The sequence below is a fragment of the Osmerus eperlanus genome, chromosome 5 (assembly GCF_963692335.1).
Source record: "Osmerus eperlanus chromosome 5, fOsmEpe2.1, whole genome shotgun sequence".
Lineage (NCBI taxonomy): Eukaryota > Metazoa > Chordata > Actinopteri > Osmeriformes > Osmeridae > Osmerus > Osmerus eperlanus.
Window position 1 is genome coordinate 4,874,598 of NC_085022.1, and position 19,405 is coordinate 4,894,002.

At 41.4% G+C, this 19,405-nt stretch overlaps 2 protein-coding genes across 3 annotated transcripts in view; one reads left to right on the plus strand and one right to left on the minus strand.

Moving 5' to 3' along the window:
• Positions 1–555: 555 nt before the first annotated feature.
• Positions 556–5,995, minus strand: cep41 (centrosomal protein 41). The gene is made up of 11 exons (XM_062462867.1): positions 5,902–5,995; positions 5,402–5,465; positions 5,196–5,243; positions 4,105–4,166; positions 3,504–3,573; positions 3,137–3,287; positions 2,500–2,666; positions 2,161–2,228; positions 1,837–1,951; positions 1,304–1,522; positions 556–979 (listed from the first exon to the last, which is right to left on the minus strand). The coding sequence occupies exons 1-11, from the start codon at positions 5,932–5,934 to the stop codon at positions 852–854; spliced, it is 1,125 nt and encodes a 374-aa protein (XP_062318851.1). The 5' UTR covers positions 5,935–5,995; the 3' UTR covers positions 556–851.
• A 133-nt stretch (positions 5,996–6,128) lies between these two features.
• poc1b (POC1 centriolar protein B) overlaps positions 6,129–19,405 on the plus strand; it is a 30,193-nt gene continuing 16,916 nt past the window's right edge. The window contains exons 1-10 of one of the 2 annotated variants that reach the window (XM_062461323.1): positions 6,129–6,433; positions 6,863–6,947; positions 7,091–7,262; positions 7,515–7,694; positions 7,839–7,946; positions 8,158–8,273; positions 8,388–8,521; positions 8,606–8,674; positions 8,940–9,092; positions 9,233–9,310. In XM_062461323.1, coding sequence (XP_062317307.1) covers positions 6,404–6,433; positions 6,863–6,947; positions 7,091–7,262; positions 7,515–7,694; positions 7,839–7,946; positions 8,158–8,273; positions 8,388–8,521; positions 8,606–8,674; positions 8,940–9,092; positions 9,233–9,310 — 1,125 coding nt within the window. In that variant the 5' untranslated portion in view covers positions 6,129–6,403. The remainder of the gene's footprint in view (positions 6,434–6,862; positions 6,948–7,090; positions 7,263–7,514; positions 7,695–7,838; positions 7,947–8,157; positions 8,274–8,387; positions 8,522–8,605; positions 8,675–8,939; positions 9,093–9,232; positions 9,311–19,405) is intronic. The other variant, XM_062461322.1, reaches the window with a different exon arrangement.

Consider the following 19,405-nt stretch of genomic DNA (forward strand, 5'->3'; position numbering starts at 1 on the left):
CATAAATACACCACACACTTTGAAAATATAGGCCTATAGGGCAGGGGTGTCAAATAAAGCCATTTGATGGTTTCAGTGTCTGCAGACACCACACAAGGTATGTACTTTGAATAACTGATCAAGGACAGATGAAAAAGCTTTCAGGGCTGCCACAGTGAAGGTATGCTCCCCTATACTAGGTATCATGACAGTAGGTAATGGCGGCTCATGGAAGTGCACTGAGGTATTGATACTGAAATAAGCACTTACAATTCAAAGGGAGTCTTCATAAGCATTCATGACACCTTTATGAAACCACTCCTAATACCTTTGTGAGTGCTGAACCATTCATAACACATTATTTTGATGTTGTTTGAAACCGATATGCAAAAGCAATTCTAACAGTTTTCAGTTGTAACAAATAATGGCCGGGTTTCCCAGATTCGTTAAGAAGCTCTTAACGCTAAGAGCTTCTTAGGAGCGTTCTAAGAGCGTTCTAGAGCGTTCTTAGAACGCTCTTAAGAAGCTCTTAGCGTTAAGAGTTTCTTAACGAATCTGGGAAACCCGGCCAATGACGTTAGCCCCAGTGAATTATGCAACATAGTGTATCATTGCGTTTGTCTGTTTGTTGCCAGGCAGAATACACTGCCAGAAACCTTCCCCTAGAACATATCAGATGTATGCTACACAGTAAAAACAATAGTTATTGACTACCAAATACATATATTCCACACACAAAGGTGTAATGAATGTTCATAATGGTGTCGTACATGCTTATGAAAACTCTTCATGTGAAGTGTTACCGTAGACTTTATTTGTATTTTTAGTGGATTGGGGGAAGTGACGTCTGGGGGGGGGGGGGGGTGTTACATTTATTTCCAGGGTCTGCTGCTCTGGGATCTTGCACTTTCAGGGCTAGCTAAAGAAGAGCTCTTTCGACTCCGAGCACTAGAAGCTTTGGACAGCGTGCTGCTGCTCGACATGCGACTGCTGAGACGGCCTGTGAAACACACAAGCAAAAGAACAGAAAAGTCAAGTCAACAAAGGAAAAAAGTGTTTTAAGTGGTATAGTGTAGTGACACCTATTGGTAGGATGGTTCAATGTTGGAAGTCACTGCACAAAAAAAGCCTCAAGAACAATGCTTTCAAACCACCCCTTGCTACAAAGTGATACTCATGTTGATTAACTTCTTTCCTTTATAATTCAACCTTTTTATATTGTCACTCCTTAAAAATCTTCCACATATTTAGTCAACTTCAGTTTGAACCCAACCTTTCTCAACTTTCCTTTACTGCCAATGTAACACAAGTTTGGTGTCCTTACTGTTGGGATTCGTCGGGACAAGCATTTCCTCCAGGTAGTGCTGAATCTTAGCTAGGTCGTCAGATGAGAACCTCCACTTCCTCTCTGCTGGCAGAAAGACCTGGCGAGGCGTGGAACGCTTCCGGCCAACCACTGTCCCTGTGGGAGACGGCAGGCAAGAGGCCGGAATGGAGCCTGTTGTAATTCCGACAGGGAACTTCTGAGCTATCACTTTGAGACCTAGAAGACGGGAGGGAGGAGAGTGTGAATGAAACACTAAGCCCAAAACTGAAATAACCAGAGCCACAAAAAATGTGTACACAAAGTGATGTTTGCATGTCATTATTCTGACTGTAAAGCAATCGTACCTTATTATGTAACATTAACAGAAATTGCTCTGTTGGGAGGGATGCACTTTTGCTCTCAAACTACATCTTTATACACTTTTTTTATACAAAACATCACCATGGTTAAGCAACAATGTCGGCTAATCGGTGTAAGGCAAATATCCTTTTGGATATGTCAACCCCCAAAAATCAAATGCAATAGTTTACCTCCAGACAGCATGAAGAGATTCTCAAAACCTCTTTCACACATGGTGGTGGCAACCTGACTGGCCATCCTCTCATCTTCATCGTACACTATGATGATCTTTCCAGAGGCGTTTTTCTGAACACACACTCTTGTCAAGGGTTTACCAATCCAAATGTAAAGTTCAACAGGATTCAAACATCCATTTACCCAGTTTATTTTTATTTTTTTACCACAGGAATTTCCATCTCTAATGATGATTGATTCTTGACAAGCACATTTATTTAATCAAGAACAGAATCCCTAGATATGAAACTTTGGAAAACTGTATACAAGTGCAAGGATACATAATCCAACACTTCCCTAGTGTAAGGATTCATTGTTCTTGAGAGGGTGGCAATGGGGTAACTGTATGCTGCAGGGGAAAAAAGGAAAGTTAGTAAGCAACAAGTTAAAAAGAACAAGAACACAACTGTAATTGTGAATAATGGAGATTATAATGATTCCCGGTGAGAAAAATGTGTTTTCCTTAACTACTATTAGTTTTATAGCACCAAGAAAACTAAATGAAGAACTGACCAAGTAATTTAAAGGATTGTAAATAGATTGCTATTTAACGTCATGGCCAGTTATCTCTATGAAACCAAATTAATTGGAATTCTCTGCACCTCATGGGGTGTACCTACCACTGATGATGTGGCACTGGTCGTACTGCTCTCTGTCCCGCACATCCAGCAGCAGGTAAGGACAGTCAGGGTAGCGTGTGTCTGTTTCCCGATGACTGGACACGGGCGTCAGAATGACCTTTTGATCTTCCTTGTCCAGGTCCAGTTCTCCCACACCACTTATAACACTGTAGGGGTAGAAGTGATTGTTTCAGTAAATGGCCAATGGCGTTCAAACACACTTGACATTATGCCATGTCACACTTCCAGATAAGCAAAGGACAGCTAATATTTGCCTGCCCATAGGCAGGAAACAGGAGATTCTTAATTTGTTTTTTAAGAAAAGAAAAATGGCACGATGAGATGTGAGGGGCTGAATTCAGACAGGGATGAGGTTACAGCTGAGTTTAGGGGTTCATAGTTATTTACAGTCTGTGTGAGTGTATGTAGGCAGCATATATGAATGTGTTAGAAGGATGGACGGAATAAATAAAAATAAGGGTGTAGATATCCAAGTATTTAGGAAGGAGCAGATGTTTGCATAGTCTGTATATGACGAAAGGACATAGGCTAGTACTTGTGTGACAAAAAACAAGGAAAAGTTGTCTTTAGCTGACTGTCAATGTTGTGTAATCTAGTTTGGTTCTACAAACCCTACCTTTGCAGCGTCGACCTTGGAGAAAAGCCAGCATCCCCCGCATTGTTGCTGTTGTCAAGAAAATGTGCGGGTGTGGGGTACTGCAGGGGAGAACCGTCCGTGTTCTCAGACAGGCGCTTTATTTCAGGCTCCGAAAACACGGACATATTGTCTGGTGGGGTGAAAAACACCACTATGGTAAACCATCCACATTAGGTCAGCACACTCGTGACCTGTTACTTCTAAATAAACCTGACAAAACGGTTCACTCCAGCCTGATTCATGTATTGAATTGTATTAGCATTGCAAGACAATTGAGCATATTCGTGCATACATACTGAAGGTAATTAGACATCAACAGTGAAACTGTAAAGAGTTCAGTCATTACCTTCAAGCCTTGGTGTTTCATCTTCATTCACACTTTCATTCAATTCCGATACCGATGCCACTTGAATAACCTGACAAAATGACAGTACGTTTGTAACAAAGACTCCCTCAATTATTGAATACTGTAACCAGATATATAGTCTTGATCCCGATACCCCTCTACTCACCCATCTACATTAAAAGGCCTCTCAAAATCATTTAGTTCGAAGAAGAAAATGTACGTAAAAAAATAATATTACTGGTGTCAAAACCAATCGCAAAGCCGTCTGGCATGTGAAGTCAGATGATTAATACACTGTCTCAAGCAAAATAGTATACAAATATGTTCATACAAATCTTGTTACACATCCATTTAAACATTTAGCATGACCATCACAGCCACAACCTGAACAGCTATTCTACCTGTTAGCAGTCATTTGCCTACTGTACTTCAAACATCATGTACATCGTGAATAAGCTTGTTTGTGCATTGGTAGAGAGAGAGGGTTGTGGTGGTCATTTGAATTTAGTCAACTTTCCTTCGAGGATTTTCACGAATCCTAAAAAGAATATTTGTTGTTTAGAATGTGACTCACAAAATGAGTGCATCATTTCTCACTTACCAACTGTGCAAATGTTGTCACTTTTAGCCTTTTGAAGAGTTCGTCCTTTCTGTACCTGTAATCTAAAAAGGGATATATTAAGTTAATCCTGAAACAGATTTCTCCCACATATCTTAACAACATTAAACAGCTTTGATGTGGATTCTCTGTCTACTAACTCAATCTCGACCCACCTGGGTCTTGCATGTCACATTTTTGCTTTGCCTCTTCCTGTAATCCTTCCAAAATATCTCTGGAGCTCAAATCAACAGTATTGGCGTCCATACCGCCTTGCAGGCATACCTCTACCACACCCAATGCCCAAGTCAGGCTGCTCACCCTTCTTTTAACACAGGCCTTGGCACTGAGGTGACCCAAAGTAAGACCTTGTTATCTCACTCTCTTACTTGTCAAAAGCCCCTGTTGGCATCTCAACAGTGGAGCCTAACAACTCCTTCATCAAGGCCCACAGAGAAATTATTGTCGAAAACTTTACAATCGGCCCAAAGTTATATAAAGGAATTAGTGTTACTTATCCCTGAGAAATCGTAGAGCCAGAAAGAAAATGGCCACTAGGCACAAAGTGCTTATTCACCGTGGTTGACCAGGTTACCGAGCTGTAAAATATCAGTAGGACAGGGCTTCTCCGGTGTACCTCTGAAAGTACAGACTTGAACACCAAAAGGAAATTGATATTGTACTGGAACTCTTCTTGTGAAAAGCACATGCTTTGAGGGTCTAGATACATGTGTCCCACAAACAAGCCTGGGTCTAGTACAAATGCAGACTTGTGTTTTGTCTACGCAATAGTTTAAACAATAAGACAAATTAAATGTTATTGTGCAAGAATACCTACACTAGAATATATCTAATCGTCATTTTACACCTTTATATTGTTGTTACTTGTTCCTGTTATATTTATCTGACTTGTAGAATATATTCTGATGTTATCATCACTGGTAAGTGTCTACCATGTGATGCACTATTTATTCACAAATAAAGTTGTTTATTAGCATAGTAAGCTGAAGAATGCTCAAGGCTTTTGTCAAGTTATTGCAATCATTACAGCACTACAAATATAGCGTTAAGTTTTATACAAAAAGTGGACTTACTTTTCTTGATTTCTTCCAGCCTCTCCATGTACTTTGTCAGGCTGCATCCTGCCAAATAAAAAACATTCAACTACATGCTGCAAATAATCCACATTCATTCTACCATAATATGAATACGTATATTCACAATTAGATCTAACTAGTATAGGCCTACTGCAAGAAACATGGTATCCTTTACAATAGTCGTCTGAGGACATTTAGCCTACCTGTATCCAGCCTGGTTTTCACATGTTGATATTTTGGGTTCTGTGGAATTCTCCTTTTCAGGTACTTGATATGGGGAATTAGGTCAAAACTCTGATTATCTAGGTTACAACTTAAATAGCTGTGGTACAGTAACAAATAGGTTAACCAAACAGATTAGAAGCTGTGTGTGCACGCCAGTTAACAAAATGGCTAGTTTGCTGTATAACGTCGTTAAATGACCAAACAAACAGTAGCACTGCAATTCAGATCAACACGAGCAGTAAGACAGCACGAGCAAGTTAGTAATAATGAAGGTTGTTACTGCTTTAGTCTACTGTAACACCTGCGTGGCCAGAGGACCGGGAGAACATCTAGCGAGTGTATTATGTTTTGCTTAGTAACTGCTGACGGGAAACATGATCACGACTTTGAGAATGATCATCTTAAACCGTCGAAACGACTATAACTAGAATACAATGACTAAACAAATGTTAAAATAAAGTTAATGTAGTCAATTTACCTCTGTGTTTCCAATACTCTTTTTGGACGACATCTTTTCAAACGGAATACTTATAAAACATCGATTGCCAAGTTTAACAAACTTGGCGCTGATTGATTGAAGCAGAATTCTAAACCAATCAACAAAGCTGATACTCTGATGTCGAAATCCATCGTTCTACAGTTTGCTGTACCAGTTGCCTAGCAGCAGAAGACGCTTAGCTCCTCCCTCACGATACTTTCTTGCCATTAGCACAGCGCTGGTCTGACATCATGCACATAGATAATCTAGCTAGTCTACCCATTTAACCAATGTTTCATTGTATTTTATAGTCCTTCTTACTAGTAATAATATAGCACCAATGTACAACTTCTAATCACTTGATGATAAGACTCACTAGGTACTCGACTAGCACAGTCTGACAGACTTAAAGCGCGCATTGTTTCCCCTTTGAAAGATGGAGGAGTACTTTCTCCGTTTTGCTTTTCCAAAAGCAAGTGTGTAAGGATTATGCTGACTATTGATGTCAATGCACTCAATGGCATCTGTTATGGTAAGGATACTGTTTTAGAAATAATGTGATTGTCCACAAGCTCAAAGTTGATTGCAGTACTATGGTGAAATAGTTACGAGCTAGCTACTGTAGCAAATACGTTAGCACTACAGTACAGTAGCTATCGAATTAGCAACTAATTTGGACAGCTAGCTTATGGCGCTAGTTGTACACAGCTCAGATACCAGGTTTTATTTTATAGTTGGGTATACTTTTCCAATAAGCAGTGCCAATATTGTATTCTGGAGCATGAACAAAAGAAATGTGACGTTTTAAGTGAGCAGCTGACGCTGTGGGCGTGTAGAAGGGATGTCAATGGGGTAAATTAATTGACTGGAAATTCCTTAGCTGTCAGATGGCAGCTTCCTCTTAATGGGAAGGGCGGGGTGATGGGGCATGGGACACAGCTCACAAATATGGTCTCCGCAGGACGACCCAACCCTTCAAAGCAATTTCAAAGGCCACAAAGATGCCATAACCTGCGTAGACTTCAGCCCCAACCACAAGCAACTAGGTAACTTCACAGTCCTATTGCTTCCTACTATGCACAATCTGCATGGTGTCATACTATCTCACCACTAAAGGCAAATGGTATTACTCTCATGCTGCCCAGTTCTACTTTCCAATAATTACTCCCTTTTCTCCATGTGTCATTAGCCACTGGGTCGGCTGATAAATCCCTGATAATCTGGAACCTGAGTCCCAAGGCCAGGGCCTTCCGCTTTCCGGGGCATAAAGATGCTATTACTGGGATCCAGTTCTCCCCTTTTGGTGACCTTGTGGTATCTGCCTCCAAGGACATGACAGTCAGATTGTGGACCCCTAGCATGTGAGTTTTAAAGAAAGCAGCTCTGTTTTCAAGGTTGGGTGGAAATCACTGTTCTTCGACTGAAGTTGCCGCAATTTACTTGGCTTGCACACATTAAAAAGCAAACTTGTTTAATAGACTAAAAAGTTTGGTGTAGGCTTTCTCAAACTGTGCTTTGACACGATGCCAGACAAACAGTAGTTGGACACTAAAATCACACTATTGCACACATACCACGTAAACAGCTTCCCAACAAAGTGTTCCTGTTTTCAGTAAAGGAGAGTCAACAGTTTTTAAAGCCCACACAGCCGTGGTGCGAAGTGTTAGCTTCTCTCACGACGGCCAGAAGCTGGTGACGGCCTCCAACGACAAGTCAGTGAAGGTGTGGAGCGTCCACAGACACCGGTTCCTCTATTCCCTCAACCAGCACACTAACTGGGTGCGCTGTGCCAGGTAATGTCTGGCATGGTTTCTGTTGTCCTTTCGATCTGTTGAGCTTCCCAAATAGAATGCTGAAAAATGCGGCATTCAATATTATTATTATATTGAATTCAATAATATTGAATATTATTCAATATTTCCTCCTGTTCTTTGCAGGTTTTCTCCCGACGGACGTCTTCTGGCGTCTTGTGGTGATGACCGCACGGTCCGACTGTGGGATGCCTCCACCAAACAATGTGTGAACAGCTTCACAGACTATGGAGGGTAGGTAGTAATACTGTATGTTCGTCTTTATTTAAATCCTGAAGGTCTTGGAAATAACTTCATACGTGTACTTTTCACAAACATTTCAAAGCTTTTTTGGACAATTGAAGTTGCTGTAATAATAAGTGCTCATACAATACATTTTCATTACTTAGTGGTTTCAACGAACCCCCATTCATTAATATACCTTCCTCTCATACCCCATGTTTAGGTCAGCAACATGTGTAGACTTCAACTCCAGTGGTACCTGCATAGCATCCTCAGGAGCTGACAACTCCCTGAAAATCTGGGATTTAAGAACTAACAAACTACTTCAACATTACCAAGGTAGCCAACTTTCTACAGAGATGGCCACAACGTTACTTTTAGTTTAACGTGATTCTGTTTCAATTTGTGCCAAGTAATAATTTCTGTTCATCTTAACCTCTTGTCATGGAGCAGTCCACAGTGCGGGGATCAATTGCTTTTCCTTCCATCCATCTGGTAACTACCTAATTAGCGGCTCAAATGACAACATGGTGAAGATCTTGGACCTGCTAGAGGGACGCCTCATCTATACCCTCCATGGCCACAAGGTAGCGCCAGGAGTATTTCCAAACAGCAGTTTGCTTTATTAATTTGACATGCGTGATGACTGTTGCTTTGCTCTGTACATACAGGGTCCGGTCTTCGCTGTGGCCTTCTCTCGAGGGGGGGAGCTCTTTGCCTCTGGGGGTACAGATGCCCAGGTGAGCTTGTCTCCACTACCACAACACAAGACCTGATCTGATTGTCACTATATCCATAAGATGTTTATACTGGTCTTCTTTGAGGATTTCATTTGAATCTCAGGTCTCTGATCTAAAGTAAAATAGTAAAAAAGAAAAGAAAGGTATAATCATTTTTCATGACCAGACCATATTCATTTGAGACCAAAAGAGATGTTTACGGATGGATATTTACAGATGGACAATCTTGACAAAAACACATAATTCCCATTAATTTTTATTTTAGGTTTTGGTGTGGAAGACCAACTTTGATATCATAGACTACCGAGAGCTTCTGAGCAAGCACAGCCAGCGGGTCAGCCTGGACCCCCCCCCTCATCTGTTGGATATCTACCCCCGAGGACCCCACCTCCACTCCCCCCAGTCTGGGGCCATAAAGGTCAGAAAGCCAAAGCAAACGTTTTTCCTATTATTATTCCTGTTAAATGCTATTGGCATTCTAAAGATTTGAAAGTAGTAACTGGAGTTGCATTTGAACATGTTGCTGTATAATATATTGCACTGGGACCATTGCTCTAGATCAATCCCGTTGTGGCAGACACCCAGTCCACTGACCCTGACGTCATAGATGTGGACCAGACACTCTACTCCTTTATGGTAAGCTTGCCCCTCTGAAATCTCAGCCAATAGGTAAAAAGGCACTACCAATTGTCCAAACATAGAGAATCAATAAAGATGAGTCGTCTGTCAGTCAACCTCCCCTGCAACAACTCAGATTAGGAATAAAGGTCCTCCTTTAAACATTCAGTAAAACTCTTACAGATGAGCCAAGAACAGTCTACTGTAGATGGGTTCAATTTTACACAAAAAAATTTAACTAATTTTTAATTTTATTTTACAAATTAATACAACTATCAGTATTGTCTGTGTTTCTATGAGTTTACTGCAGCTGTATTTTATCACCAATGAATGGAAACCTTAATTACTCAAGTTATCATCTAATCTTTGTTTTATGTATTTTGTCTGTTGGCCACTAGAAAGCAGTGCAGGGCAGTCTTTTATTTCAACAAATGGGACTGCTCAATACCTTCTGTGTGCTCTCTGACAAACGCATGTGGGTCATGTACAGACTGAGGCCACAATGCCATGGGGAAGGGACTGCGACACAGCAGTAAACAGTACTACACGTGTTTAGACTCAAGTCTTCTTTAAATTACAATTTTTTCTTCAAATGTAGTTTTTTTTTCTGATATTTGTAATTGTTTCTGAGTTATGAATTACCTTTTTTATTTATGATCTTATTATTTGAATTAGGGATATCAACGGTTAACCTTTTTATCCGATAAAGCATTAACCACCAACAACAGTTTTCTTCCGGTTATGTAGGTCGCTCTATAGGTTAATTTGCATACGCCGCTAATGGCTTTGCTAGCAGTCTGACATAAAAATGATGCGCGCTATACCAAGCCCGGTGTGGGATCTTTGACTCCAGAATGGCAGCAATGCCAAATTTAAATTGTGTGATGCTAGTCTTCAGTTCAATAGTAGTAGTCCTGGTTGCACTGTGCTACACCACATTAAGAAGCACCCGACTACCGTGCTTGAGAAAGAGGAGCTAAAAGTCAAGCTAGGCAATAAACTTAAGCAAAGCCAACAGAAAATAAGGCACAAAAAAAGTAAAATGTCAGCACATCTAAATCCTATTTAGTTGTGTTGTTAAGTTTACAATTGTTTTTTGAATTGTGGTAGATTTTATAGTGTGTAAATATGTTTCTTAATGAGGTTGCATTAAAATTTACATTCAATTTAGAATCCTTTGGATTTCTGTCTTTCAGGCACCATGTTGCTATCAGTTGGAGAAATGGCCTCCTTGTCTGAATGGTGTGTCATGTAGGGGTTGCTGCGCATTATCCACCGTAGTATGTTGCTTGGAAAGAATTCTCCTTTCTGTAGTCATGTCCAGTTTGTCAGAGCTGACAGACCCATTCTTTTTCCATCAGCTTGTTGAGTCTGATCATATCATTTGTCTTGATGTCATTTCTGTCCAGCATATTACTGCATAGATGATGGAGCTGGCTATGACAGACTGGTAGAACAAGTTGAGGAATGTTTTTACAAACTCCAAAAGACCAAACTTGCTTAGGACATATAGTTGTAGTGAGCTTTTTGAACTGGGCAACAGTGTCTGGTGCCTATCCCAGTTTTTCCACCCAGGTCGACTGTAAGGTACTGTGACTGGGGCCAGCATTGTCCAGATGTTAATGGACCCTTTTAGCAGATGGATGATTGCGTCATCGACAAGTATGTCTTTCAGGTAGGCAAACCGAAAGCGTTTCGGACTCCGAATCCAAACATCTTTGTAACCAACTCTGGGGGCTGTCTTAGTGTCATCTCGCCACCTGTCTGTCAAATGTTCAACCAGAGAGAACAACACACCTGCTTTTGAACGCTAAAGAGAAGAGGGCTTTTACTGCACAGCCTCTGGACTGGTCAGATTGTTTGGTTCCTCCCACACACGCAAAAGCAAAGCAGCCTTTCACCATTTAGTGTGAATGTCTTCCGATGAAATGAGGTATTCAATGTGCCAACAGTATACACAATTAATGAATGAGCTTGGGGTATTAATAAAAGTGTAATACCCCAAGCTCATTCATTAATTGTAGGTTGTAAAAGCACCTTGAAGTACCGTTTGTCTTGCATGTTTGGGTACACTCTTTGTGTGTCCCATCATCCTTTCCACCTCCACCCTCCCTCCCTCCCTCCTTCTCCGCCTTTTGCTCACATTCAGCCCCCCACCCCCCCTCCCGACAGCGCTTTTGCTCTCTGACCCCTTCTATCACTTTCTCTCCCCCTTTCCCACTCTTTCTCTGATCCCTTTCTTTATCTCTGACCCTGTGTTAGGTGGTGTTAGCCGGGCTCCCTCTGAGAGTCACCCATGCATGGCAGAACGGAGGCCTATACCCGCCGGGGGAGAGAGGAATAGAGGGAGAGAGGGGCATAAAGAGAGGGGATAGAGGGAGAGAGAGGGAGGACTGGAGGGAGGAATAGAGAGAGGGGAGGAATACATGTGCCTGTGTCAAAGCCTCCTGGGTCCCCCCCCCAACCAGAGTGCAGAAATCCTAATAATAGATTCCCGCTCTGCCTGTCTCACGTTGACTACCTTGCAGCTAGACACAGACACATGCATGCAAACAGAATGGCTAGACAGAAGCCACCACTCGGTAAAAGACACATGACAGCCTACTTGGCATCTGCCAAAATGCAACTAAAGGACTCTCAGACCATGAGAAATAAGATTCTTTGCTCGGATAAAAGCAAAATATTCGAACTCTTTGGTCTATATACCAAGCATCATGTCTGGAGGAAACCAGGCACCCCTCTTTACCTGGCCAGTACCATTACAGCACCATCTGTTGTGGGGCCTAGCCCCATAGGCCTGTAAAAATAAAAAGGAAATGATTACATGGAAATGTTACACTATTTGAATTGAGATTCACTGATTTACGCAAACAATCCCTTCTCTCTCCCTTGACCTTAGCGAGCCAAGGTCTTAATAAGCCAGCTGAGGTTTAAACTGGCCCCAAGCCCCCAAGAGCGTGCCATCACAGGAGGACCAGAGCAAACATCTGTGTGTTTTACTCATCTTCCCCCATCTCCCATGAGCACCTTCCCTCCACGGCGTTTCCTCTCTTCTTCTAATGGTTGCCAGCGTAGGCGGAGAAGCATGGGTCCAGGCCCGGGGCAGCAGCACTGCAGCCAATCTCTGCATTCATGAGACATGTATATCACTTGTAGAGTGTGTGTGTGTGTGTGTGTATGGGTGAGGAAGTATGCATGCAAGTTTGAATTGTCACTCTCTTGCCTTTGCATAAATGTGCGTGACCCGAGTGCGCGCACGCCATTGTTTGCGTTGTTTGTGCTTCTTTTCACTTTTGGTGGGATGAGTTTGTATGTGGTGTGACGCATTTTGTGACATTGACAGTTCACCGCTGGTGCTTTCTCCTTACTTGCTCTTTTCCCTTTCAGGGCTCCAGACTAACTTGTTGCCTTGGTTGCACTGGTGTGCCTAACTTTTTTATTTAGGTGCACCAGCACAAAATGTAGGTGCACCCAAATTTTTCCTTGCGTCGCCACAATTTCAAGGTCACCTTTTTATCACGCTCCATATACATTCATATATATTATGTAAATGATCTTAAACAAGAATAAGGTGTAGGTAAATATATTGTTTATTTGAAGCACAATCATACTGTGTATATTATATATATATATATATATATATATATATATATAAAAATCTTTTAAGTGCTTCACTGAGCTACCAAACTAAAACATTTTAAGCAAAATAAAACATTTCAAAATAGAAAGTGCTACTGTTTAAAAGTGCTTCCCTGAACTGAGACCTAACATTTCATGGCTCAAAGTCTTATAGCGGGTCCCACCTTGCTGTCCCATGCCCTTCAGATGGCCAACACCTGTAATTTGGCCTTCTTGCCCTATGGCCTTGGCTAAATCATCTTGCCACACTCTCCCTAGCATCAAAATCCTAGCTCCATGGGTTAGCTCCATGACCCAGCTTCGTAACTCAGGGGTCCGCAATTCATTTTTACAAGGGGCCACATGAGAAACCTGAAATGTGTTGGAGGGCCTCATCAATTTGCTCACTATTCATTTTCTCCCATTGTAAAAAGCAGTAAAGTATATATTTTGATTAGCTGCTACTGGTTATCAGAAGAATAAGGATATTCTGTAAATATTTATATAAATATTTTAGATTTTGGTGTAGGTCAAATAGGAAAGATTATAGAAGTAATAAACAGTATAAACAACAACAGTGTTTCATTTTATTTGTAACCAGTTAATCTTCACAAACACTGAAAAGTTGTTTTGCAGTATGTTAAATATGTGGAATTGATCAACTTTATACAAAAAGCAGTACGTTTTTTCAGTTCATTTTGTTCTGTGAGAGAAATCCAGTGGGCTTGAACAAGTGCATCGAAATCTGTCTGAATGTCTGAGGTGGATATGCGAAGGACAGCTGACAGGTAATGATCAGGGTCTGCAGTCAAGTTCTTATTATGTCCGCGTTAGTTTTTCTTCTTCACAGCTTTCACTTTGACCTCAGTAAACAGATACTTAGAAGTCCATGTCTTGTTAAAAGTTAATCAGTGGCAAAGTTTTTCATTTTCGAGGGCTAACCAACAGCTAACTCCTGTCGGCGAGGTTGCGCAAGTGCACATATGTAAATCGCCTGATCACTGTAGTCTTTCAGGACTACATATTTACTACCGCTCAACACATTTATTGTGAGTTCAGCATTCTCACTATTGTTTTTCAACTTCTTAGTTCTTCCGCCGTTTTTTGGCCTTTAACTCGTTCTGCATACTTTAACCGATTCCTACAACTTTTGTATCAAAACGTTCAGCTCCTTCAGGAGATGATGGCTATGACTTTTGGTATTTCTCACTTTTATACTTTTTAAGACATTAAGGTTTTTGTGCAAATTATTCTCCCATTAAAAGTAATGGTAAATCCTTTCAAATCATTAAAAAGCTTCCTCCTCTTTCAAACGTAACTACTTCAGCTTACTTTCAGCTAGAGACACCATTCAACCTTTAAAATGTTCACAAGACATTCAGCTATTCCCAAATGATTCAGCTTTTTCAAATGTTCAGCCAATTATGAATTATGACAGTTTGAAATACATTAAAATGTTTGCTCCTTCTTGATTTTTACGAATGAGCAGCAAGCAGAGTGGCACACTCTGCTTGCTGCTCTTTTTCTGATATTCAACTAATTTGTCAAACAAATTCCTCTAACGTTCATATAGTTTAACTTACAGAAACAAGTTATACCTTAAAATGTAGGAAAAATTGTCCTCTTTCAGCCAATGTAACTACTAAAGAGCTCACATTTACAGATTTTCAGCTATGAGCCTTGAAGCGAGAGCAGCCTTTCAAATTCTCTCACTAACTTCAATGGAGAGGTGAGTAAAATCAGTCAGAGAAAGCAAGAAGGAACAAGATTTTGAAACTGCCGATAGAGTCGTATTTCTGACCGCACAGACATATAAAGGACATCTCTGGTTTCGGCAGAGTCTTGGGTCTCGGAAAATATCCTTATATTTTGGATTGGACGTATAGTTTTGCGTCTAGGTCAACTTGTTTGAGGTGTGGATGCTAGGTAAATGTTCGTTTTTCTCTGTCTAGCTCGTTAGCTATCACAGCTGCGCCATCACCGTGGCAACCAAACAAACAAGCACAAGGAAAGCAAAAGGAACACGTTTTTGAAACTGCAGGTAGAGTCGTATTTCTGACTGCACAGACATATAAAGAATATCTCTGGTTTCGGCAGAGTCTTGGGTCTCGGAAAATATCCTTATATTTTGGATTGGACGTACAGTTTTGCGTCTAGGTTATCTTGTTTGAGGTGTGGATTCTAGCTTCATTTCTCTTATTCTCTGCCCTCAGCGCGTTAGCAATCATAGCTGCACCATCACCGTAACGACAGACACGCACCACTCAGTCTCTCACACAGGTGATTGGTACGTTTACTTGACCATGAGAAACACGATTACTAGCAATTGTCGATTTATGCCAATAATACGATTACTCCGTTTACATGTGTAATTAGTTATGCGATTACTCAATAAACACGTCTACATGATTCTTTTTTATTAATCGTTGTATGCTCCACGGACAAAACTTGCACCATCATCCTTCTGCAACAAAGTGTCGCCGTGTCTTCCTGTATCGGCCCTACTGCTGTATGTTTCATTCCATCAACACATTGAATCCAACTAAGAAAGCCGAGTAAACGCATAGGCTACATCTGCTACTGCTAATACTATCCCAACTATAATTTAATCTGTTAAAACGATAATATTCTTGTTACGACTAGCTAGCCTACTTCTTCTTCTGTTTAACAGTTCAGCTTTCAGCTTCTCCCACATTGTAGGCTATTTTAGCTCTTAGCTTTGTTAAGATGATGCAGTTCAGCTTCCACACTGCCTCTTTTGTGTGACTCACACATTTTTGAAATTCATTTCAGCTTGCGGGTATTTTCTCATTTCTCACTTTTATACTTTTTAAAATATTAAGGTTTTTGTGCAAATTATTCTCCCTTTAAAAGTAATGGTAAATCCTTTCAAATCATTGTTGGAATGCTGCTCCAGTCCCTTTCAAAAATACCTTTCGGTTGCTTTGAAGCTTCAGCTTATAACTTTCTACTAAATTTTCACTATTTTCAGCTTTTTTAGCATGGTCAGCTATCCCCATTCAGGTTTTCAGCATTCTCACTGCTGTTTCGCAGGAACAGCCCTTTCTAGTTTATTTTAAATTTTTGATTTACCTCACGCGGGCCGGATTGAGACAGCCTGTGGCCGGTTATGGCCCCGGGCCATACAATGCCCAGGTCTGCTAAACTGACTCTCTGGTGCTCAAATCGTAATTTCAATCACACAGCACGGAGCTACAGGAATATCTGGACCACAGCCAATCAGAGGCAAAGACCCGCCCCATCTCTGTCTCTGATTGGTTTAGACCACGATATGATCCAACCATGAGTGTCAGTTCCGTCTTAGGATAACAAACGCTTCGTTTGTGGAGAGACAACGGATGCGAGGAGGTTAGGTGCACCGGTGCGACCTAGGAAAAAATTTAGTCGCACCCGTACACATTTTGGTCGCATAGTGCGACCAACTCTAGAGCCCTGCCTTTCTTTCTCTCGCTCTCCCTCTCTTCCCCCCCCCTCTCCATCCCCTGCTCACTTTGGAATCGGCCATTAAGTAGCCCTGTGAGCTTGCGGCATTAGCTGGGTTCACTGCTTCTGAATGGATGGGTTAGCAGCTGAGGCTACGTCAGCATCTCACCCAGGACCTCAGAAACACTATAGGAGCGAGGGGAAAGGGAATTCTCCCAGGCTCCATTGATATAGGCATAGACCCCGTGGCCTCGAAATGGAGTCTTGTGCTGAGCACATTCAAGTTCACAGGTAAAAACCTCAAGAGGCAAACTCCACCATCCCTCCAGGAACAGGCTCGTTTTCATGTTAAGTTTTGAGAACTAGTGAAAGTCGAGGGACTGAAGTCAGGACAATGACTGGTGTGTGTATTTAACTTAACTGAATGAAGCAATGTTTTAAAATGATTTTATAGTCCATAGCAAGGGCTAGAATATTTTCGTTCAGTAGATTGTTTTTCTTTACACTTTGTAGAGTACAAGTTGTCCAGACTCCAAGTTAAAGTTCATATAACACTACATTTAAAAAGAGGTCTTCCTAAACTTCTTAAGGAAACATGAATGAAACCGTTCATTGCATCCTTTTGGTGCTGGGGTGTGAAAAATACTTTTGTTTTTAAACTACACTTCAAACCAGACCTGTGACGGTAGCTGTTTGAGTAATACATGAACATTAAGGTATTGTGAATGTTTTATGAAAACCTTCATCAAGGAAAGTGTCTATCTTCTCGTATACGTCTGTACAGCCTGCACTCATGTCTCCATAGATGACAGTGAGAGAAGAGACAGGGTTACAATGTCAAGGCATAGGGATAAATACAGCCAGACAGGTCTATTACAGGTGTTGGGGATACCTGAAAGGCAACTGGTGCCTTTCTGTTAGCCTGTGGTTCCTGGTTTCCATCTAATGCCAGGGCCTATTGTAATCATTTGATATCACGTCAAGTGAAAATCCCAGACGTGAAACGACTCCAAAGCGACAACAAAAATTTTTATGTGACACGTGCCTGTTTATTAGATGTCAAACGTTTGGGCTTTAGTTACATGTACTGGCTACCATAAGCCTTTGCTGTGAATCAGGCTTCATCAGACAAGATATCTCCAACCAACATGGTTCTATAAATGTCTGTTTGTCTATGTGTATGAAGAGTATTGCGGTATGGCTCTCCATCTAACCATTAGAAAGTTCTAGTGTCTGTGTGTGGGATCATATTATGTCTGTGTGTGTGTGTATGTATGTGTGTGTCTATATATGTATGTGTATAAGCACCTGCCAGAGCCTTCCTCCTTCCTTCCTGTTCAGGAAAGTACAGAATATTGGATGGCTCGGAGGTGTGGATAGCAGATTTAAGTGCTGTAGCAGAGCACGAGTGACAAGGCATGGCGGAAATGGCTAAAGATAGACACTGCTCCAAGGGAGGCATACTTTCCAACAGGAGAGCTTTCAGAGATTTCCTAACAGCCGGAGAATGAAGCACATACACTCCTGACACCTGAGGCCTTAAATGTTCGGAGTATTTCCCTTGATTTTGTTCAGGGATTTGGACAGTTTGCATTTGTATGTCTTTTGTTTCAGGAGGTGTGTGCGTGTGTTGAACTCCATGGCCTTGCTTGCGTTTGCTGTAGTATTAGGTTACGTTGCGTGACATTTCCTAACTGCTTGATCTGTCGGCGACAGGGGAGTCAAAACGGAAACTGTCTCGGGACATAGAGTACGTCTCTTTTGTCGTCAGACACCCGGCAACCCTGGGCTCCGGTGGCAACATTGGCATGTGTGCGTCCAAACATGATCGCACTCATGAAAGATACAGGAGGGGCAAGCCTTATCACTTATTCAGCAGGGTTCTCTCTTAGTTTCCTTCCTGCTCTTATCCTATCTTCTGCCCCCCTCGTCCTCTCTGACACTCTATCTTAACACCTTACGCAATGCTCACTGCACAAAGCACTCCGTTGATGCTTGAAGGCTGTGCTCGATGGAAGTCACTTGGAACGAAAAAGCCTTTCTAATGGTTTTCCCTCACTGTCTCTGTATGTAGATGTCGTGGTTTTAACTCATTTTTTTGTGTGATTTGTTGGTATACATTCTACTCCAAGGCATTACCAATCAGCCCTTGCTTTTAACCAATGTGCACACCAATAAAAGCTACTGCCAGAGCTGTCTACGGTATGTGCTCCCTTGTGTTTGGGATGCAATCTCATTCTCAAAATCCAAGCATGTTTGATATCTGATCCACTTCTACTTGAATCCATAAAAAGCCCTGATCTCCCGTCCTTTTTTCATATTCTATAGTCTCTCTCAATTGGTCATGTTTCCTGGCCCATAATGTACAAGTTTTAGCTTAGCTACTTATATCAGTTTGTATATTTATTGAATCAGAGACATAGTGCTGAAGCTTCATTAGATTCTTCTTCAGAATCACCTAGTTTAGCTACCATCTGATCTCTAAATGTGAACCCCTTCAACGGTTGTGCGGCCCGTGTGTCGGGCGTCCAATAACGTATGTCTTTAAACGTGCTCTTTAAGAACAGAGTGCTCACCTTTTGTTCTCCCTGTGCAAGACTTCCCCTCCGTATGTCCTTTCTTTCTAAATGTGCTCTCTCAAAAGCACAGGCTGTGCCCCAAGGGGCCTCTGCTGAGAATTCGCTGACAGTCAGTCAGTGCGGAAAGCTAAAAATAGAGTGCACAGGTCTATTACAGGTATTGGGGACATCTCAAAGGCAAATTATGCACTTGTGTTTTCCTGCTTGCCATTGCTGTGTCTGAGGTGAGAGGGGTAGACAATGGAACTAAAACATCTCCCGGATGTTTTAATAATACTGGTGGTTTTCATCCTAAAGTTGTAAAGTCTTACCATTGTTATATCTTAATAATATGAATATAATAATGTATTCATTTAGACGCTTTTATCCATAGGTTTGTATGAGCTTTGAACCTAAAACCTTTTGATTTGCAATGAAATGCTCCACCACTGAGCTATGTCCTTAATCCCCTGAATGAGTTTCGGATTCACAA